At 39.5% G+C, this 23,804-nt stretch overlaps 1 protein-coding gene across 2 annotated transcripts in view; it reads right to left on the bottom strand.

The window, feature by feature from the left end:
• The window catches only part of LGI1 (leucine-rich, glioma inactivated 1), a 40,424-nt gene that overhangs the window by 14,992 nt on the left and 1,628 nt on the right, over nucleotides 1-23,804 (bottom strand). The window contains exons 3-4 of one of the 2 annotated variants that reach the window (XM_005884055.2): nucleotides 7,421-7,492; nucleotides 6,717-6,788 (exon numbers count right to left, since the gene is read on the bottom strand). In XM_005884055.2, the coding sequence (XP_005884117.1) occupies nucleotides 6,717-6,788; nucleotides 7,421-7,492 (144 nt within the window). The remainder of the gene's footprint in view (nucleotides 1-6,716; nucleotides 6,789-7,420; nucleotides 7,493-23,804) is intronic. The other variant, XM_005884056.2, reaches the window with a different exon arrangement.

Here is a 23,804-nt window from a genome sequence, read left to right as displayed (position 1 = left end):
CCATTGGTTAGGCCTATATACTTGCATATAAGTCCTTTGGTTGATCTCTCCCTCTTACCCCCACCCTCCCCTACCTTTCCTCTGAGGTTTGACGGTCTGATCAATGCTTCTCTGTCTCTGGATCTGTTTTTGTTCATCAGTTTATGTTGTTCATTATATTTCACAAATGAGTGAGATCATGTAATATTTATCTTTCTCTGATGGCTTATTTTGCTTATCATAATTGGAGCTGCCTTCTTTACCATGATTCCCACATGGCTTAAAGGCCCTCATATCTGGGGAAGTTTAGGACTACAGTCAGGCCAGGCTTGGAACCATCCCTGTGGGTTCCTTGTGCCAGTTTAAAGTCAGCCTTCAGGAGGGTCTGGAGCCTCCAAAAAACATCAAAGGCATGTGGGGGGTTAAGAGAGATTCTTTGCAGGGAGAGCTGCTGAGGACTCTGGGCCAGGGCTACCAGGAAGAAAAAGAGGTAAATCCTGTGATGCTAACTTATGCAAAAAAAAAGGGGAGGGGGGCGGGGAATAGAATGAGATCTGGTGCCTATTTGGTTATATCAACAACTGGAGATATTGAGACAGCATTTCTGGGGTTAGCAATAGTGTTATTTTGGGGGTTGATGTTAGCATTCTTTGATTATTCAGATCCCATCTCTACATTGAGTTTTGCCACTGGAAAGCAAAATGGAAAATCAAATTCATTAAATTTCCTCAGTTTCCTCTGTCCCTTCATCTGCCCTCCTTTTTCACAGAGTAACAATTTAATATTATTATTATTCCCTTTTCCTCAGTGGAAGCTATGGTTGAAATATGTTCTGTATCTTTTGTAAAACTGGTTGTAGCTATTATTTTATTTTATTGTTTTTGCATCATTTAGAGCAGTGTAGTAGTTGGGTCTCAAGTAGACAAGGGATTAAATTTTAGCTTCATCACTTTCAGGAGTGTGTCTTTAGACAACTTAATTTAACTTTTCTGGGTTTCTGTCTTGACATCTGCAAAACTGAGCAAAGAAAACCTATTTCATTTATTGTGAAAATTAACACCTGTAGCTACAAATATTTTTATACACGTACTTTGAAATGGTTTCCAGAAAAATTTTGTATCTGCAGGTAAATTTTTTTTGTTTTGTTAATCCTCATCCGAGGATAATTTTCTATTGATTTTTAGAGAGAGTAGAGGGAGGGGGAGAGACAGGGAGAGAGAAACATCGATGTGAGAGAGATACATCAATTGCTTGCCTCCCACAGGCACCCCAACTGGGGGCCGGTTGTTGAGCCTGCAAAAGAGATACATGCCCTTGACCAGAATCAAGACCCTTCAATCTGCAGGTTGATGCTCTATCCTCTGAGCCAAAACGGCTAGGGGTCTGCAGCTGAATTTTTATGCCTATGTCAGATGTCAAGACCACAAAATCAATCTTTTTCATTGTGGTTGATGTCAAAACCAGTAATATTTAATATCTAAGCACTTTTAAATGCTCAACTCAGGAGGATGAAATCACCTTTCTGTCTTTTTTGAGTAGAAAGAACTCTATGCCTTGTATTCTTAAATGTCCCATCTTTTACTGATATCTATGTTATATCTATGTGTAACATACCACATGTACACATATATATACATACCTATAAACACAAACATGTAATCGCTATTATTATTCTTCACTTCAATAAAATTTGGAAAGTACAAGAAAAAAATTTTTAAAGGAGAAAAAAATAATTATTCTGGCAGAGGCAAACCCTGTTAAGATTTTGTCATATTTTGTTTTAATCATTAATACAAAGCCCATCTCATGGGGGCATTAATGTGGAAAACAAGTGTGTCCAGAGAGCCAGTCTAGTACTTCCCACGTCTTAAGATCTTCTTCTGTCTCCTTTAGTGGAATCCTGGATTGGTGTGGAAGAGCTCCTTCCTCTGCAAGTCTTTTTGCTGGGCAAGGTTCACGTCAGTGCTGGATATTAAAACTGAATATGACTTCTGTCAGCAATAAGAGGAAGAAAACTTAAAATACCGAGGGAGAGAGAGGCAAGGACATAGAGGTAGCTACTAGAGTTGATGGGAAAAAGACTTTCTACATGGTATGATGGAAAGAAACTATGCTACTGCCCAAGCTGACCCACTGCCTGTCAGCCTGACTTCAGGGTTCCCTGGACTCAGCAGCAGAGTATGGTGCAAACAGTATGGGGCCCGGAATCACATATCTGGGTTTGAGCTCTGGCTGTTTCCCTTTCTACAAAGGGAATGATCACTTGGTCAGAATGATCTCCAGGCTCTATTTTAGTTCTAAAATCACATCTTTATAGTACTTTTCACTGTGGGAGGCATATGGCTTCATCTTTAATAATAATAAAATGATACTCAGAGAGTTAATACTTTAAGCTCCATAGATAAGAGTCGGAGAGTCTGACCACGGGTTTTTATAGAGGGCAGGAGTGCACAGGAATATCTGAAGGGGGTGGATGAGTAGGACTGATTGGGATAGGAGTGAAGATAAAGCAATGAGAAGTTTGAGAAACATTTCATCAATGTTAATTTTTTAAGGATGATTATGTAGTGTTACTGGAAGGACTCTTACCACTGCCTCCCCAGTGCCTGGCACAAAGTAAGCCCTCAATAGATACTGAAATAAATGAATGAATGGGGCAGGTTGGAGAGGAGGAAAGGAAGGGCACCAACCTAGACAAAGAAAAGAGCAGAGGCCCCTTGTACCAAGGCACTGAGCTCAGGAGAAAGTGCAGAGCCCTGTGAATTACCATGGTCACCCACCCTCATGTCATATGGACCCAAAAGTGCCCTCCCTCCTCTTAGCCTCACCTTGGTAATAATTCCAAAGCAATGCGGAAGCTCTTTAAAGTGTGTCTTCAAGTAAGCACCTTGCTCTAGGTCCTGATTCAGAGTCTACTTAAGAAACATTCTTCAAAACACCCAGAAAACTGCCCAAATGAACATCTAGTTGCTTTGAGCCAGCCGAGAAGATTCAAGCATTCTCAACGGCAGCCTTTCCTTCCCAGCAGAGATAATGACCATTCCTCCACTTCGGTGTTTTCATGGTTAACCTGAGAAAACCTCTGATAATGACTATGGAAACTACTGGGAAGTCTTCTCTCTAAAGCAGACCAGACTGGCTCAGACAGCACGTTTGTTTCAGTTCCACTGGGCTCTGCTGCTAAGAAAGCATCGCCCACGGCCATCTGGGTGCTCCCAGACTCCTCGCAGTGCAGATCCTCCATTTGAGTTGGTGTCTCACTGAATTTGTGGTGCTTCAAAAGTGCAGCTATTTTAATTGCATACAAAATGTTTAAAGGGCATAAATACACTGCAGCATTTGGAATCCTGATCGAGGACCAATAGAGAGGTTAGGCAGTGAGTTTACTGCATACCAGGCTCTGCTCTAAGCACTTTGCAAAAATTAACTCACTCTCATAACAACCGTAGGATCTAGGTACTCCTAAGTACATTATTCTCCCAGCCCCCATTCTTACAGATGATTATTATCACCCTCATTTCACACATAAGAAATGTGAGGCACAATGAGGCTAAGTGACCTCTGACGTCCTCCAGCTGGTAAGGGGTAACACCAGGCTTTGCACCCAGGCAGTCTGGTGCGCAGATCACCCTCTTAGCCACGACATCTCACTGCCTCTCTACATGCATGTCGTTGTGAAACTGAAATGAAGACATGCTGCCTGACTGGGAACACACAGGCACCTTAGTTTGGGGGCTTCTGTTAATGGGTTTTGTACTCCCACAGTGCTGAGCAACCAGGAGGTGCTTCACAGCATGTATAGATTGATGACAGTTTTTCCCAAATGCATGCAAATATCCCGCCTCCATTGAGCCTTAGTCATGGTGACACTTATGGGATGCCCAGGGGAATCATTACTAAAAAACTCATGGGTATAAACAGAAACCAGTTAATGTTGAGAGATTTTGTCATCATTGGCCATCAACTATTTTTTAATTATTTTTTTCCTGATTTCAAAAGTAATACACAGTCATCAGAAAAATTCAAACCTTACTGAAATATATAAACTATTCAAACATTTAAGTTAATCATATATAACATTAGGATAGTATCTAAAATAAAATAATTGAGAAAGGGTCCCAGGATTTGACTTGCTTTGTAAGGACTTAAATATAAAAAAACTCTCCCTTTTTAAAGGGCCAGCTTGGGAGGCAGGGGTTCATAGAGTAATTTTTAAGTTGTCTATAAATGTCTCTTTAGAAGATAAGTCTATTGAGACATGTATAAGAAGGTGAGATAAGTTCATTGCTTTTTCTTTTTTTTTTTAGTTCATTGCTTTTTTAGGAGCTAACTGAACTTATATAAATGCTCAGATAGGTCCCTCAGAGCAGCTTTAATGTTAGGCTAGAATGGGAACTACTTGGATCTAAAATATATGTGTAATCCCAACTATTCGCTTTTGAAAATTAAGAGTGAGGGTAGGGCCTCTGTCTTCAGGATCTTATCTTTCTTCCATAGCCATGGTTGCTCCTCAAATCATGTGCCATGGAAGGATCCCACTAGCTTGAGAGCTTTCTGGTCCTGCTACAACTGACATGGCGAAGAGGGCACGGGGTGGCTCAGTGAAGACCTTGGGGAACTTCTGGCTTTACCGCTTACTAAAGTGGGAGCTCCTTAAACTCAGAGTGTGTCGTCATGCTCTTATTTGTCAACAGGGGTAGTGCTACTGTTCCGTCTCTTTCTTAAGGCCATCAGGAAACTATATGAGGTCAAGAATATGAAAAAGCTTTGTAAACTCTTCCTGCAGCATGTGCAGGTTAGAGGGCAAGGCGATGGTTCCTCACTGCTTGAATATCTGCCTTTGGGAAGAATTAGTCTGAGGTTGAGAAAAGTGCACTCTGAAACCTAAAATCTTAAAAAAGGAAGTTAATGGCTCAAACAAATGTCAGATTTATTTATAAGTGGTAATTAATGGAAAATGAACTTGATGTACTGAGCAGTCAGAGGAACATTTGGGTTTCAAATCCTCTCTACCCATCATCTCTCCTTGAAAGGAAAAAATGGAAGAAAAGAAGGAAGAGAGGAAGGAAGGAGAGAGGGGAGGAAGGAGAGAATAAGAAAAGAGCAGAAATAAATAACTCGGGGGCAAAGGCGCCAGAGAGAACATATTTGTTTGTCCAATTCCTCTTGTTAGACTGAGCTCCTCCAGGTGGGAATTGGATCTTATTCATCTTTGTGTGGCACATCCTAGAGACTATTTAGGATGAATCATATGGCATTGCCATTTTTATAGACAAAAACAGTCTAATATTGGCAATGCCATATGAGTCAACCCCCAGTGTTAGATAAAGATACAAGAGATCTAAGGGTTATATTCACTCAGTCAGTTTTAACCTGTTCCCATAAATCCCTCTTTCCCATATCCAGGACCTGGCCAGAGAGGTGGGATTTCCCTTGCACTGTCTGTTTGACCCTTAAGATTCATGCCTCTCTTTTAAGGCTGCCTTTGGTGTTCTCTTGAACTTAACAATGTCTAAATATTAAGTACATGCTGTACTAATGTCCCTTTCTTATGGTCTTCATACCTCTACAGAAGAGGCATCATTATGAGTCAAATTTAAATTTCCATTTCAGTTGATAGATATAATAGGCTCTAGTCAAACAAATAGATGTTCTTCACTATGGTGTGTACAGATTTTTTTCTTTGCTCCTTTCCTCCCTCTTATTCCCTCCCTTCTTTATCCTCCCCCTCCTCTCCCTCTTTTTCTTCCTTTCCCTCCCTTCCTTCTTTATTCCCAGCTCTGCTCTAGGCCCAGGTGCAGCAGGGAACAAAGCAGACACAATGCCTGCCCTTTGAGCCTACATCCTAGTGTGTCCACTAGGATGTAAAGCATAATGGCCAATATAATAGTAGTCACTTATAAATGTTAATGTCTTTTCTTCCCATGACCTTCTAGTTTTCTGAAGATTACATCTGTGTGTATGTGAGTGTGTGTGTGTGTGTGTGTGTGTGTGTGTGTGTGTGTGTAAGGGGGCAGGGAGGCCAGGAGAAACAAGTTATTTGGTTCATGTTGGTCAGGATTTCTCCATCTCAGCTCAGCACAATGCCATTTTAGGCTGTAGAATCTTTTGTTGTGGGGGCTGTTCTGTGCACTGTAGGATATTTAGAAGTATCGCCGCCTCCATCTACTAGATGCAGTTACACCCTCCAGGCTTGACAACCAAACATGTCCAAACATGTCTCTAGCTATTGCTGAATGTTCCCTAGGAAGCAAAATTGCCTCCTGTTAAGAACAACAGCCTCTAATCACCCATTGAATAATTAAATATTTCAATTTATAAACATGTTGTCAGGTACTGTGTACACTTTGCCTGTGGTTATAATATATGTTTAAATATATATAAAGTCAGGGCATATACAGAAAAAGAAATCAGCAAAATATCAAATTAAGCTATACAATCAACCCATAATTATCCATGAAGTGAATAATGATTTAGATAATAAGAAAGTTATTTTAGTCACACAATTGCCCTGCATTAGATTGTTTTCCTAAATATGGTTGGTTTAGACTCATCATATTAATAGCAGTCAATTTCCTGGACACACACTGGCTAATACAAGTGTGCATGAAGAGATACAAATGTGCATGGAGAGAAATTGTTTGGGTTTCTTAAATGTTCGTGGATACCCACAAAGTGCTCACTTTAACCACAGGTTATTAGCAAACTTAAGAAGTAATAGCAACTTTCATACTTACAGGTGAATTAATGACTTTAGTCCCCGGAAAGTATGTCTTGAAATGGACTTGATGTTGTTGTTTTCTATGAATCTGCAATAGGTTATAACATTTTTGTCAGACAGCTGTAAAAATCTGAGAGCACTTGTCCTGAATCATTATGTTAAAAAATGTTGTTGTTGTTTTTACTTACAAATACTCTAAATGTGGAAGACCAATAAAAGCATCATCACTGATCACATCAAAGGAGTTCGATGTGAATAACCTGCCCAGAAAAAGTACACAATGAAAATGGTTAAACTGACAGATTGTCAATTTATGCTGCTTTATCTCTCAAAGAAACGAGTGGGAGTTGTGTACAGAAAAATGTCTTATGTCTGCCTTCTAAAGTGTTATTTATTTAGGTATTTTTTGTAGCTTTTTAAAAAATCCCCAATTATCTCCTCACCAAATGCTCATCCAGGAAGGCGGGCTTTGTGGCCCACTCCTCACAGTGATGGATGTCACATGCACTCGGTAACTTTTTGAGATACAATTTGGGCACTATGACAGCCAAATCAACATTTTATACATTTTCATAAAAAAAAAAAACACTAGGAATTTTTCCTTTACCCTAAAAACTTCTGGAACATTCTGACCAGCCCAAACAATGGACAGCTGTAAAAATCTGAGAGCACTTGTCCTGAATCATTATGTTAAAAAATGTTGTTGTTGTTTTTACTTACAAATACTCTAAATGTGGAAGACCAATAAAAGCATCATCACTGATCACATCAAAGGAGTTCGATGTGAATAACCTGCCCAGAAAAAGTACACAATGAAAATGGTTAAACTGACAGATTGTCAATTTATGCTGCTTTATCTCTCAAAGAAACGAGTGGGAGTTGTGTACAGAAAAATGTCTTATGTCTGCCTTCTAAAGTGTTATTTATTTAGGTATTTTTTGTAGCTTTTTAAAAAATCCCCAATTATCTCCTCACCAAATGCTCATCCAGGAAGGCGGGCTTTGTGGCCCACTCCTCACAGTGATGGATGTCACATGCACTCGGTAACTTTTTGAGATACAATTTGGGCACTATGACAGCCAAATCAACATTTTATACATTTTCATAAAAAAAAAAACACTAGGAATTTTTCCTTTACCCTAAAAACTTCTGGAACATTCTGACCAGCCCAAACAATGGTGTTGCTGGGTTTTAAGCTGCTATGATATCTCTTAGATGAGCCATTGACACTGGCTCAATGAACATCAACTAACCTCCTTCTATGAAAATAGAACAGGAATTTCAGAGGGAAGGTGGGGGTGGGGGTGGGAGATTAACTGGGGAATGTATATGCATATATGCATAGCCCATGGACACAGACAATAGTGTGGTGAAGGCTTGGGAAAAGTGGATGCAGGGGAGAGGGGGTCAATGGGGAAAAAGAAAGAAACAAACAAAAAACCCAAAGGGGACATCTGTAATATTTTCAACAATAAAGATAAATTTAAAAAATTAATAAATAAACTTTAAAAATAGAACAGGCTGAAGGTGTGAAATAATGAGGTGTAGGAAGAGTCTTAGATCCAGTTTATTACTAAATAGTTGAAAAGAACACTAACTTCAACAAATTTATTTGCAATTTCAAAATCCACAGGGATTTGGTTTCAAAATTACCAATGAAAGGGAACATGAACCAGCAGTCCTCACACCCTGTCGAACTCTTTGGAAAACTTGCCAATTTTCTGAATGGGAGGCTTAAAAGAGGTGATCATAGGCTAAACAACACGAAGCGGGTTTTTGATTTTTAGAGTGAGCATTAATTTCTGGAAATCATTAGATAAAGTATTGATACAAATGAAAAATAAGGTTTTAAATGTACTGATGACAAATTTATAATGGGTTCAAATGACATTCGGTCTACATGTGAAGTTTCTTGTGCAGGGGAATTTCATATTCCACCTGTAACTATTGTCCAAAATGTGACCATGATCATGGAACAGACCAGATGTTAGATATGATTTGACAATTCACATCTCATATATACTGTTTAATTGTACTATTAAAAGCTCAATATTCTCTGTTATTATATTTTTGACCTTTACTTTTGTAGTCTAGCGATTAAAAATAACACACACTAACTAGTTTAGTGACTTCATCTCTCTGAGCCTGTTAACTAATGAGATTAAAAGGAGGAGACCTCACTTTCTGAACATTTATGAATAACTTATTTGATATCTGGAATTGCTTCAAAATAATCAGGGGAGGAGACAGCAGTGGCTTAGAGGTGAATTGAGCATGAGGTGATAATTTTTGAAGCTGAAAAATGGGTACACGGAAGTGAACTTTACTGTCTCTACTTTTTATATGCTTATATGCTTGAAATTTTTCATAAAAATGGGGGGAAACATGAACCAAGCAAACAAAACTAGATGATCTCTTGCACTTCTTCCTAAATTATCAATCCTGGAGTGATGTTGTATTCTCTTTTACCTTCCTCCCTCTGGTGTCATAGCTTTATACTCAAGTAATTCACCACTGAAAAGTCAACACTGATGAATAGTCATACATTTTAGATGCCCTTAGTTATTAAAACAAATTCAAGTGTGTATGATTTTAGTCACAACTTTGGCAATTGCCTCCTCTTACTTCATGGTTCTGTAAAACAAGATTACGTGCCTTTACTCCAAGATAAGCTAACATCCAAAAACTTCCTGAGGCTCCAGATTTTCATTTTATTCTGTACAGACAGCATCAGGGATGGAGAGAATGGAATAAGGCAGAAATAGATACAGAGAAATACTTCCCATGCTCATTGGTTTGCCAACTATCCCGTGGGTGGACCAGCAACTTCATAATCATGCACTTCAAGTCACCAGAAGAAATAGCTTCTCTCACTAGTTCCCCTTATGTTGAATCAGATGTAAAACAGAGTGGGAAATGTATATTAGTGGGCAGAACCTGCCCACGCATGTCAGGGAAATAAAACATAGGTATTTCCACTAGAATTTTTATCTGTTTGTTCATTGCTTATCCCTAGCATCTATAATACTACATGTGCCATAATGGATACTGAATAAATATTTGTTAAACAAAGAGGAATTCACTCTACATTAAATTCTGGGCATTACCACATTACTAGGTTGAATGTTCCTTAGAGCAAGGACTTATCCTTATTTGCTTTTGTGTCCCCAGCCCTGAGCACAGTTTCTGGCTGAATAATGTTCATTGAACTAGATTTCAAGGATTAAACCTCTGGTTAAAACTTCAACTACATACAAAAATATGGATGACTTCCACAAATTTAAGTCCAGGGAAAGAAAACACAGCACAATAAAGTATCTCCAATAGTATAGGACCTATAAGATAATATTTATATAAGCAACAAAACCCAGCAAAACTGATTTATGCTGGCAGAAGTTAGGATAGTGGTTACCCTAGGAGGCAAGTAGTAACTAGAAGGAGACACAAAGGGAGTCTTTGGCAATAGTTGTAATGTTTGGTTTCTGGGTGCTGGTTATAAGAATGTTCACTTTATTGAAAAATCATGGCAGGGGATGAGTTAAATAGCCAGAGCACAGAGGACTTTAGGGCAGTAAAAATACTCTGTATGACACCATAATGATGGATACATGTCATTATACATTTGTCCAAACCCATAGAATGTACAACACCAAGAGTGAACCACAATATAGACTATGGACTCTGGGCGATAATGTAGGTCCACCAATTGTAACAAATCTATCACTCTGCTGGGGGAAGTTGGTAATGGATGAGGCTATGCATGGGTCAGGGTAGGGGGTATATAGGAAATCTCTAAGCCTTCTCAATTTTTCTGTGAACCTAGCACTGCTCTAAAAATATGAAGTTTTAATTTTTAAAAGTTGAGATGTATACTTAGGGTATATGCACTTTTCTTTATTTTTATTTTTTTAATTGATTTCAGAGAGGAAGGGAGAGGGAGAGAGAGATAGAAACATTAATGATGAGAGAGAATCATTGATTGGCTGCCTCCTGCACACCCCACACTGGGGATCGAGTCTGTAACCCTGGCATCTAGCCTGACTGGGAATCGAACCATGACCTCCTGGCTCTTAGGTTGACACTCAACCACTGAGCCACACAGACCAGGCCTGCACTTTTATGTATATGATATTTCGATAAAAAGTTTTCTTAAAAAAGTGAAAAATTTTCCCTTTGTCTGAGATAATAATGAATATCAGTCCTTCAATTCTAAATTCAGTTGTGGTTTTCTGTGGACAAGGATTCCATGGATAAGGATGTGTAAAATTATACATGCATTCTAAATTAGTTGAGTGGGCTATCCATTTTCTTATCCTCTGTAAAGCTAAAAAGACTCAACAAGCACATGTCCTATAAAGTGGATGAAACTCTGATCCTTAATATTTTATGGATTCTTCTGAATATGTTTGATTTCAATATTATGACTTGTTTTTGTTTCAGATATGTTAAAGAATCCCACAGTCCCTATTAAGAAAAACTGTGCCCACTCCATCCCATCTGCACAAACAATAGACTTGGGGCAGCCCAGGTAGCTGTGTTTTATACCATACAACCTCTGTCTCTCTCCTCAGATTATTAGGGCAAAAAGGACTCAGTTTCTTACCCAGAGTAGCTAATTCTGAGGTTGGTCAGCATGGCATAGCCCAAGTAGCCTGGGTCAAAAAGATGAGTTGGACTAAAGATGAGTCCCTTCATGGGGTTTAGGAATCAGCAGAGATAGATCCAGCTGGCAGAAGGGCTGAATAGAAAGGATGCCGTTGGGTTAAGTTAAATCCATGTCAGGCAGAAGTGTGTACAAGACACACTTAGGAGAGAGCACAATGTGGAGGAGATGTGTGTGCAAAAGGGAAGTGTGTGTGAAAGCTGGAGCAGGGAGCCCTCTAGATCTGTGTTCTAGTACTTCTCAATCTTGGTCACACCTGGAATGACCTGGTGAGCTTTAACAATACTGGTACCTGTTCTCAACCTTAGGGATTCTGGTTATATTCTATGCCTGGGGAGCAGAGGACAGAGAATGAGGATCCAGCTACATCAGAAGGAGGTCAAAGCTAAAGCTGCCCATCATCCAGCTGAGAGGCCAGAGATGGGGGTCCACAGAAGTGAAAGTACTGGACAAGCACATGCGTGTCCTGATTGGTCACTGAATCACTTTCCTACCCTGCTTCTCACCTCTTCTAGGGACTAGGAAGGAGCACTCTGAAGAGGGAACCAGGTAGCCTTGGTTATAATTCCCACATGGCCATGAATCCTCTGAGTGGCCTTGAGCACTTCACTCCTCCTCTCTATATCGTCAAATCAAAGGTCTAGACTAGATAACTTTTTAGGTCACTTCTAACTTGAGAGATGCATGATTCTTTACTTGCAGCGTTGTGGGCTTCATTCCTGGAATAGTAGCTATGGGCTTTGCATGGGGAGTGGTAAGTCTATAGATGGCTGCATGAGAATGGTAACCTTGCTGATAAAATTTCTCTTTGTCTCAAATCGGACTGCTCAAATGGTCACGCCAGGGTCCCATGGCTCTAACGACACCCACTTCTTTAAATTCTGTCTAGTCATCTGTGACATCTTGATTACCATCAGAATTGTCATTGGCCCATGTGTGGGCTGTATCCTGTCTTCCAACCCAAAGCAGATTCTCCTGTCTAAGAAGGGGAGATAATTTAGGGGGCTGTCCCATACAATATCCTCTCCCCTCCCACCTCAGTGAGGACCATTCTGGATGAAGAAGAGAAGAGTGAGCACCATGCTGTCACTGAAGACTGCATTGATTAGATATAGAATAAAGAATCTAGTTTCTAAGCTTGTAGCTGCCACTTATTATGCACATGATGCATTAAGTAGGTGAATATATTTCATCACCTGTTAAAATAAGTATTATAATAACAAAAAGACTTCCTGGAAGATTTTTAAGACTTGCATGAGATGATGTATATGAGCCTGTCTCCAGTGCTTCTGCCGAAGAATATCTAAGCAGATTGACATGAAATGTCAGGGCTGGATGAACTCTAGATACAGTGAAGGACTTTAGTTTTACTGCTAGGGAAATGGTTCAGTAAGACTGTCACCTGCCCAAGGGGACTGTGATAGGCACCACCATGGAATTGGCAACCACGGGCAGTGTGAATAAACGTGAGTGTGCATACTTCCAGGTACATATGTGTGTCTGTATGTTTATATGTGCATTTATATGTAGATAAGAGCAAGATGCACAGGTTAAGCTGTTGGAATATTTGTGGGCACAGCTAGAGGGCTTGCCAACTTGTTTAGAGTTGCCTCTGCCTGAATGATTCACTTTGGTTGTTACTAATATCCTCCTTTTTCCAAAAGAATAGGGATGGTTGAATGATAATTAATAATAGGCTGATGACTTTAGTTAAATGTGCACAGTAAGTTCAGGTGCTGTGGGAATAACTTGAATAATTTACATTTGAATATTTAAAGATATGCTCTCAAGATAGGAAAGCATTAAAATGGAAAGCATCACACAGCAGCACATTGCTTCACAGTTCTTTTTGACTCTGATCCTTGAAAAACATTTTCAGTGTAATTCAGCTGATCTTTAAGTCTACTACCACCTCTTCAACCTGGGTTGATGGGGAATAAATAATCTTACTTTTAGCTCCACATAAATCTGAGGTGGGGGCACCCCAGAGAGATATATAGTTCATTTCCTCTTTTTTTAGGTGAGGAAAGTGAGCCCTGCAGAAGTTAAATGACTTAACCCATGTCAGCAGCAGGGCCAGGATGAGAATGTAGGTGTTAGATTTGCAAAGATTCCCTTACAACTATTCTTGGCATGTCCACCAGCAAAGATCTGAGTATGGCCCTATCTCTTTGCTTTTAGTTATTACCTCTCATCCCAGGGCAGTCAAACTTTTCCTTTCTAGAAGTTGGCATAACTGCTAGTAAACAGCCCGTCTCCCAGTGTTGTAAAAATTCAATCTGCATCGCCCTGGTCCTGAAACACCAAGAAGGGACTTCAATTTTATCTAGAACCTGTTCTGTACTATGCCTCATCCTTAGCAGCTTACCACCTCTGAGGATCTGAGTTCTCATTCAAAGCCTCAAGTGAACACTATACTGTAGGTTTTATATTCTCCACTGAGGTGAGAGAGGTAAGGTAGTATGAAGCTTGTAACTGCAGAGCTGGGACCCTATGCTCAGGCATGCTCTTCCCAGGGTGGCTGGAACAGTCCTGGGCAAGTCTGTGCTTCCTCTTTTTAGTCCCATCAGATCGGCCCCGAATCCGCTGCAAATCTAGAAGAGCCTTGCCCAGTAGTCCCAGAGTGTATGCCCTGGAATGCAAGATCTTTGGGGGTAGAAAGGTTTTACATGAAATAATTAATTAATTTGGGAAAAGTGAAGTTAATTGAGGTTCTTACTTACTCGCATCTTTCTATCCTTAAGTAAAACGAGACTCTTCAGAAGGAAACTAAATATGCAGTTTCCCAGTCTTATGGAAAATGGGACCCTTTTATCTTTGAGCTTTACATAAAACGAATATTCCATGGAATGCATCCAGGGAAATGCTGGTTTAGCTGTCTGGGAAATAGCTGTGATGGAACCCACCCCATACAAAAACAGTGAGATTGTCTATTTAAGCTCAGGGGTCTTTTTCCTAATGAATGGGCTGCCAGTGAGAGTCTACGTCCATCTAAAGATGGAGCATCCACTGGGAGGTCCCCAAAGAATTGGTGTGTGCCGAGCTGCTTAACCAGGTGGACAGCCTGGTGGTGAGGCCTGAGCTCCCGATACCACACTTAACGAACCCGCACTAACCGAAGTGCCAGTTACTCCTTGTGTGGAGATAGATGGCTTAAGGTAGCTTTTAGGATGGGTTTCTTTCCACCTGCCTTAAGCTCTGCTAGCAAGACTTTCTAGAACAGGTGAAGTATAAATCATTAAGCCAATAAATAAAATGACTACCAAAGGCATAGATTCCCTAAGTGTAGTCCACAGAACCTATATTATGGGATTTTAAGAAAAGCGAAACAACATAAAATAAGTCCAGATCCTTTTCCATGCCAAGGTTCATAGCCAAGCAGAGAGAGAATGTGCAGTTTTCCAAATTTATGTGAGCATAAAACTCTTTTCTCTCAAGACAACTGTTTGATGGGACACAAGGTTAGAAAACATTGGCCTAAGGTGTAACTTTAAAGTAAATGAGTCCTTTTTCTTTTGCTCTCTTCCCCTCTCTCTGTCTCTCCCTCTCTCTCTCTGTCTATCTCCCCTCCCTCCCTACCTCTCTTTCCCCCCCCCCCCCCGCCCCTGGGACCATAGCTTACACATACAAATGAGAGTTGAGTCCTAGGGAAACCACATGTTCTTGCCAGCAACGCTCCAACTCTTTGAAAGGGCTTTTGAAACTCCTTTTCAGTAACTGTCCGCAGGAATCAGGACACATTCTCCTGAATACCCTCCTTAGTGGCAGAGGCTGACCCTTTGAAAGGGAAATTGATTTTGGGGACAAAACTATGCAAAGTCAAGCCTAGTGACTCTTGTTCAAGAGGAAATAGACGTGGTTAAATTGAGGATGTGGATTTAAGCCCCATTCTGCCAGTTATTAGGGATGTGACATTGAGGAGGTTACTTAACTCGTCTAGGACTCAGTACTTTACCTTCAACATGGAGATAATCAAACCCCATCGCAGGGTTATTGTGATGGAGAAAGAAAAGACAAGATATATAAAGTGCTTAGCATCAGGCAATATAAAAATGACAAATGCCCTCTAACGAAACTTCACTGCTTTAAAAAATTGCATGGCTTGTATACTGGCAGTGAAGACAATTCTCAAGGAAGGATCTAGAAATGGTAGCCACAGAAGTACAGGTGGAAGAATCTATGGCCTCCTACAAGGAGTTCTCTGTAAGTCAAGAGTTCTTTGTACATATAAATGCTAACCTGTTTAGCTTTTTAAAGTCTCATTGCTTTTTAATAACATTGTGCATAGGCAGACACCTGCCATCTTGCCATGTAAATGGGCCCAACATTTCCTTTCCACCCCTTGCCCTGTGGGAGAGATACTGAAACATTGTGTTATCATCAACCACCATGTAGAAGTCCCGGTAAAGTCCCAATGCTTGGGAAATTGGGAAGTACATTATTATTTTATAACTTCGTGCCCTAGCCAGTTTGGCTCAGTGGTAGAGCATCGGCCTGCAGACTGAAGGGTCCCAGGTTCCATTCCAGTCGAGGGCACATGCCAGGTTTCAGGCTTGGTCCCCAGTGGGAGGCATGCAGGAGGCAGCTGATCAGTGATTCTCTCTCATCATTGATGTTTCTATCTCTCCCTCCCTCTTCCTTTATCTCTGAAGTCAATAAAAACTATTTTAAAAAATAATAATAACTTCGTAATAGCCAATTTCATATTATGAAAAATTTCCAATTAACAATCTAATTTACTGGTTTGTTAGAATTGATACAATAAATTGTGTCCATTTCCTTAACAAGACCATTTTCCTATATTATATTATAGTAACTGTTTGTGAAATAGAATTTTAAGCTAGGAAGAGACCGTAGTTAATTAAATGTGAAGCTCTCAGATGCCAACTTATGTTTTGTTTGGTCTTTATCCTGTTTCAAAATCTGCTTCCAGATTTCTGCCTTCCCTTGAAAATTAGGAAAATATGGCTTCATGTTCATGTACCACATTCTCATCAGCAATAATCGTTTGGGGCCTGAGGATGCCATTTTTATTTTTATTATTTATTTATTATTTATGTATTTAATCCTCACCTAAGGACATTAGAGGGGAGGGGGGGGGGGAAGAGAGAGAGAGAGAGAAACATTGATTGGTTGCCTTCTGTACTTTTCCCTACTGGGGATTGAACAAGCAACCTTGTAGTACACAGGATGATGCTCAACCAACTGAGCCACTTCCCTGTGCGAGGATGTCATTTTTAGATAAGACATGTCTTCTCTGGCTTATTGTAGTCACTACCATTCTCTATTGTCTTATACTCAGCTGTTTCCTTCATTTACCTTATCACTCCAGTCCCCATTGGTATTTGAGAACCATAATTTAATCTAGCTCTGGTATTTTACACATATAACATCTGAGGCCCAGGAATATTTTGTGACCAACCCATGGTCACGCAGCCCATTAGTGTCTGGACTGGATTTCAATCCCATCTCTCATGATTTCTAGTTCAGGCCTTTACTACCCTACCACAGAACCACTCATTTGAAGACTGGCCAGTGCTAATCTTGTAAACAACATTTGATCTGTTTTACAAAATGTGGTGCCAGTTGTTTTATTTCAGCCCTTTTCCCTCTACCCCCAAAAGGTAAATAGTTTATGTTTTCCCATGAGAAGTAGTTGAAGGAAAGATTTCTTAGCAGGTTCTGATGGATACCTACGTGTGGAACAGCAAAAATATCAATTTGGGATTGTAAGCAAACCCAGCCTACATGATCAGGTGCTAATTTGATGTTACGGTCGTTCAAATTAAAGTGATCTTCAGATATTATAATGAAAGCGAATGTTTATCAAGTTATAGGAACTGTGCCAAGCACTTTACATGTATTTTTTCATATAATTCTTACCGTAATCTTATGCAGTAGGTACTATGGTTATTCCCCATATTGTAGATACAGATAATGGGACTTGGTTAAGCTCATCTAAAATCAAGAACTAGAGTGGGGATTTGAACCCATGTTTATCTGACCACAAAAACCTGTGTTCTTTGCTACTTGCCACATTGCTGGCTCACTAGGGTTAGTCATTTTGATACCACAGCTGTCACTGTAAAGCCCTTACAATCATTCTGTAGCCTATTGCAGCCGCAGGATCAATAATTGGCAAGCACTGCCATCACCACCATTCAACTGAATAACATTTTGAACAAAACAAGATAGCTTATCAAGACTACCTTACAGTACTTTCCAATACAGGCAGAACATAATTTACCCTTTTAGAGATCACTGCCAGCTGAGAGCTGTCATATCAAGGTGGGAGGGAAAGGTGCCACTTATCTTTGTGTCCTTCACAAAGCCCAGCGCTGTACTTGTTGCACAGTGGAACCCCAAATGTGTTTGCTGAAATGAGAAGCTTTTGATTTCATTTTGTTACTGCTTGCAGCTAACCAGCGAATAAGTACTTGTTTTATCTAAGCAAGTATAATTAAGTCAAAAAGGAAATTATCCTTGTGTTAATCAAATTTTTTTCATCTTCATAATGCTTACTTAACCAGCATTTCCCGTAGGATGTCCTATCAGATTGGAGAGAGGGGAATTCTACTCTTCATAGGAGAGACTAGTCAGCCTCCAAAATCAAATGAAGAACCTAAGAGGCTAACCACACAATACAATATACAGCTGATGTATTATAGAATTGTACACTTGAAACCTATATAATTGTATTATCTAAAGTTACCCCAGTAAGTTCAATTTTAACAAAAAGAACCTAAGAGCCTAAATATGATATTTTTACATGTCAAAAGCATAAAGGAAGTCAGAGTGGGACAAAAAAAGATTCCACCAGTGGGTCTAAGGACAGACTTTGGACCTTGCCTTCTAAGTTCTGACACATTGGAAATCTCTAAGATGTTTGATGCCATAATGTAATAAGCAAATATCTTCTCGCATTTTTTTGGTTCAGACCACTTTCCAACCTCTAAACTATTAGTTTCTATGAAATAGAAGAGCAAAAACCAAACATAGGAGTGTGAACACAACCAAGACTATCTACTGATAGAAAAACAGGAGTTTTAGTATAAAATCTGTGAAACATGGATTGAATTCAACAAATATAATGTGTCCCCAAAAATGTATAATATGTCCCCACTTTGAATAATTACAAAGGCAATGTTTATTAAAATACATTTCATTTTCAAAATTGAGCTATCAGCTGTTAACCTGTTTATACATTTTGCGGGGGACGCCCTGTATGTGGTTAGCAAGGTCTAGGCTTACAATATCCAGGCTCTTGTCTAGGAGCTTAGCACTAGGTAATCCTTCATGAGAGACACAGGCAGATAAGGCACAAATAGCTCCAAAATGACAGAAAGTACTAGAGACATCAGCTAAGCCCATCGAACTTGAGAAAACAGAAGCCAGGGAATTAGGTACTTTAGTCTGTTTTGATCTTGGTGTGTGTGTGTGTGTGTGTGTGTGTGTGTGTGTGTATGTGGTGTCAATATTGTCAGAGAGGACTCTGGACAAATAGCCAAATTCTATTCATATCAAATCAGGTGTTCAGACATTCTGTTTCTAGGAACCCATTAAAGGCTTCAAGGCATGGGGGTGACATGATGAGATCTGTATTTCAGGAGGGTAACATTAAGGAAGTGGGTAGGATGGGAACCGGAAGTAGGGAGACCAGTGCAGAAGCTCCCACAACAGCCTGTGACACAATGAGTGCAGCCTCAGTTAGGGCCATGGCCCTCAGGTGCAGAGGAGGTGACAGATTCTCCTGCTGTTTCAGAGGGGACTTGTCCAGTTGGAAGTGGACAGTTAGGGAGAAGGGACAGGTAACTCCTAAGTTTCTTGCCTGAAGAATTGAGAGAATGAATTACTTTCAGAGAAAACATCTATTGTACAGGGCTAGTTTGCACAGTTACAATTAATTAAACAGTTAAAAATCAGCCCTGGCCAGCATGGCTCAGTTGGTTGAGGGTTGTCTCATGCACTGAAAGGTCACCAGTTCAGTTCTTGGTCAGGGCACATATCCAGGTTGTGGGTTTGATCCTGGTCAGGGTACATGTGGGAGGCAACCAATTAATGTTTCTTTCTCACATTGATGTTTCTCTCTCTCTCTCGCCCTCTAAAAAAACAGTAAAAACATATATTTTTTAAAAATTTAAAAATCAAAGCTATGGGTCACTGGGAAAATTGTAGACAAAACAGCCTAGATGATTAAAATTTTTACTTCTTGGTCCGTTGTACTTCTTGGTCTGTGGGGGCATCAGCTCTGCACAAACTGAGGTATGCTCATCCATAAGAAGCTAATAATTCCTCTAGAAGCCCTCTTAGCCAATAGGTCTGGCTTGAGTAGTCATTGAAGAGTGTTACATTTGTCTTATATTTGTAATATAAAGAGAAATAGAAAAAGAGGCTAATTCCTATAAAGGTGAGATAGGCCATGGATATTTTTACCTGGACAAATTATATTTTGAAGGACTAAAGTATAAAACTTTAGTAAGGATGGATTTATTATTTATCTTGTTCATGTTAACATTTTTATTTTCAGGTTTTTTTTAAATTAGAAAAAAAATTTTTTTTTAATCTTCTTTTTTTTACAAACCCTTGTGTCGAGGGCTGACTTTCAATAGATCGCAGCGAGGGAGCTGCTCTGCTACGTACAAAACCCCGATTTATTTTCAGTTTTGATATTTTATGGACTATGAACTTACGTTGATTGTGGATTAATAAAAAAATAAATAAAATTTCTCCCCAGAGGGGTCAGTTCTATTGCTTCAAATGAGATAAAATCTTATTAGAATAAATAGAAATTTTTTTCTGGTCACACTGAATTTTTATGTGCAGATTTTTAAAAAAATATATTTTATTGATTTTTTTACAGAGAAGAAGGGAGAGAGATAGAGAGTTAGAAACATCGATGAGAGAGAAACATCGATCAGCTCCTCCCGCACATCTCCCACTGGGAATGTGCCCGCAACCAAGGTACATGCCCTTGACCAGAATCGAACCTGGGACCTTTCAGTCCACAGGCCGACGCTCTATCCACTGAGCCAAACCGGTTTCAGCAGTGCAGATTTTTTTTAAAGCATCTTACCAGCACCAGCCCTGTAATTTACTTCCTGCAAATAGAACTCTCTCTCTCTTTTAAAAAATGTTTCTTTTATTAAATTTATATATATATATATTTTAATTGATTTCAGAGAGGAAGGGAGAGGGAGAGAGAGATAGAAATATCAATGATGAGAGAGAATCATTTATCGGCTGCCTCCTGTAGGCCCCCTACTGGGGATCGAGCCTGCAACCCACGCATATGCCCAGGTTAACTGGAATTGAACCCGAAACCCTTCAGTCCACACACCAATGCTCTATCCACTGAGCCAAACCAGCTAGGGCTAGAACTCTCTTAAGAGTTGGAGGCATTTATGTTACTAAAAATGTTATAAACAAATGGCAAAGTGGCCACATTTTGTACTCTTAAATTTGAATTTTACTTCTGTAATGAGTATGTATCATTGGGGATTTCAGTCTGTAGTTGAGAAGAACAGGACTGTAATTGTGAAAACACATTCATTTCTGTAAATTGCATTCATTACAAGCATCACTCCCTATCACGAAAAGCAAACTAGGATGAATAATTGTTCTCACTGGGTATGTTTCACAACCTGCCCTGTGGAAAACATCAATGAAATTGCATTTTCTTGGAAAAGGTTGTTTAAAATAATAAATTAGATATTTTAAAAAATATATGTTTTATACAACTAATCTGATAAATTTTTATTGGATAATTTTATTCCTTCTCTCCTCTCTCTACTAAGTGTCAGCTTTTTGTTGTTGTTATTCTCCCACACACACTGTCAGCCACGGCCTATCAGGATCTTCTCCCCAGACACTGTGTGCAATTTAAGGAGGAACTGTTTCCCTCAGTACCCCAGGCTGACATTTCCAAAAGTACTTCTCATCATGTCTCTACAGAAGGTCTGAAAAAGCATTTGGGGCCATAATGAATTTATCAGATTGTTAGGGTGGGTGATGGGAATGGGACATTTCCCTGCTCAACAACAGGCAAGAAACCAATTGACTTTGTATGTCAATCAAGCAGAATTGATTCTGAGGTTTATCACTTTGCAGGATATGACAGGTCAGTTTGGTAATCTATTACAAATGCTATTAGAATTCATTGCAAACTCCAAGCAATGGCAAAAGTCATGCAAAGGCAAATTAGGGCCCCTTGGTCATCTTGTCCTACTGGGGGTTGGCAGCCCATAGCGGGTTTTCAGAGCACTAGATGGCTCTGTGTCACAGAACTCTCTTTGTCTGTGAACTATCCATATCCACCACTGCTATGATTACGGTGCAGTTCACATTTGGAGCCTTAGCGTTTATTTCTTCAGTGAAAATGAGCTTACTATTTCCTCAGGAAAGATGGGAGGAAGCAGAGGACACCGGGCAGGAAGAATGGGAGCAAAATCTTTCAGAAACAGGGTCCTGGAGATTAGAGACAAACTTTGACCCCTGGCCATTCTGCATAAGATCAGCCCCAGCATAAATCTGTCACGTGGAAGTTAGCCAATGTGAGTTAAGTAAGGACCTACAGGGTAGGAATTACTCTCCCTTTTGTTATTTCTGAAACCTGAACTGCTTTCAGAAATAAGGGCTGGAATGTTCCATAGGAACTCGGAGCATGGGACACAGGGGCATGGCACACACTATGTGTGGGCTATTTAAAAACCAGTTCCTTGGCTTCCCTCTGTGATTCTAAATACGTGTAATCACATTACCCTGCAGCAGCCGGGAACTATTTCTATAACATTGTCCAGCATCTGTGCTTGCCGAGGCTGGTCCACCCAGCAAAAGCAGAGTGGAGATGTGCTCACTGATTAGGTTGATCAATTCAGGCTTTCGGTGTCAGAGCTGAAGTCCATCTAGTGTAGGAATATCAGGAGTATGTGTTGACTGACACTTCTTGAATTTTAAAGACTTATCTATTTAACTATCCAGGGATGTGGGGGGTATGGGGGGAGAGGTGCCCTAGCTCATCAAAAGGATGCTTTTTATTTTTAAAAAATTATTATTAATTTTAATATATTTTTATTGATTTCAGAGAGGAAGGGAGAGAGATGGAAACATCAATAATAAGAGAGAATCATTGATCAGCTACCTCCTGCACATCCCCTACTGGGAATTGAGCCTGTAATCTGGGCATGTGCCCTGACTGGGAATCAAACTGTGATCTCCTAGTTCAAAGGTCAACATTCAACCAATGGGCCACACGCAGCCTGGGCAAAAGGGATGCTTTTTAAATGAGCCATTTATTTATTTAAAAAATGAACAACAGCACAATTTATCACTTTCTCAGATACAATCAATTCTTATTGTATGAAAGGATCTCAGCATTGGAGACTTTGATACTTTAAGTGCTAAAAACTATCTTTTTGGGGTTTGTTCAATGTGCTAATGCTTCCCCTAATCATATCACTAGCCATTAATCAAACACATAAATCCCTTAGGAATATTCTACTAATTGTTAATCATTCAAAGACATTAGCTAGTAGAAGGGCATTAGCCAACACTGTTACATAATATCAAAACACCTGATCATATCTGTGAATTAATAAAGTAATCAAACCAGTTTTGGCATTTCATATAGACAAAACAATATATCAAGGGATTTTTTGGCTTTATGTAAACATTTAAAACCCTACCATTTATAAAATGTGTAACCAAATAATCTGAACAATAAAGATTTTTTAAAAATGTGTAACCATTTGACTCTATGCCAAACATTTTATCTACTAAAATCTTATTTATCTCTGATAACAATCTTTTAATGTGTTATCACTTCCATTTTACAGATGAGGAGACTGAGGCTCAGAGAGATTTAGTCATTTGCACAAGATTCAAATCTAGTTTCTAGTAAGTGGTGATAACATTTACACACAGATCTCTCTAATTTCAAAACCATGCTGTTTGCCTCTCTATGTATAACCTCACACAGCCAAAATGGCCAGTTAAGGCGAGAGAAAAAAAAAATCTTGGGTCCTGAATCATGCAGTTAAGATAACCAAAACGCAGTTCATCGACAATTCCCTCCTGAAGCATGTTAACGACAGCCCGATCTGTTGCCTGACACCTAAGCACGGGGGACCTTTTGACTTCCACATGGTCCTACTCTGAGAACTAGCACTCCGATAGCCAAACATTACACGTTAGAAAAAAAATTGTACATGTGACATTATGCCTGTGGGGAGACCTGAGTCAAATATTATTTTTTGACTATTTTGAGACATAGACTGAATATGTAGTTCCCTCGTGGCTAACTCAAAACACAACAGCAGAGATTAATCCTTTGCACTACCCTATATTATTTTCTTTCCCTTCTTGCAAGGGAACTAATTATAAATTAGATAAGATTAGAAAATAATCTTTCCAGAATGAATCTTTTACAGAATTACCTAGAAAGAA

This window comes from Myotis brandtii, unplaced genomic scaffold, assembly GCF_000412655.1.
Source record: "Myotis brandtii unplaced genomic scaffold, ASM41265v1 scaffold810, whole genome shotgun sequence".
Lineage (NCBI taxonomy): Eukaryota > Metazoa > Chordata > Mammalia > Chiroptera > Vespertilionidae > Myotis > Myotis brandtii.
The sequence above is the reverse complement of the archived record's forward strand: the minus strand, read 5'-3'. Positions and strand labels throughout refer to the sequence as shown.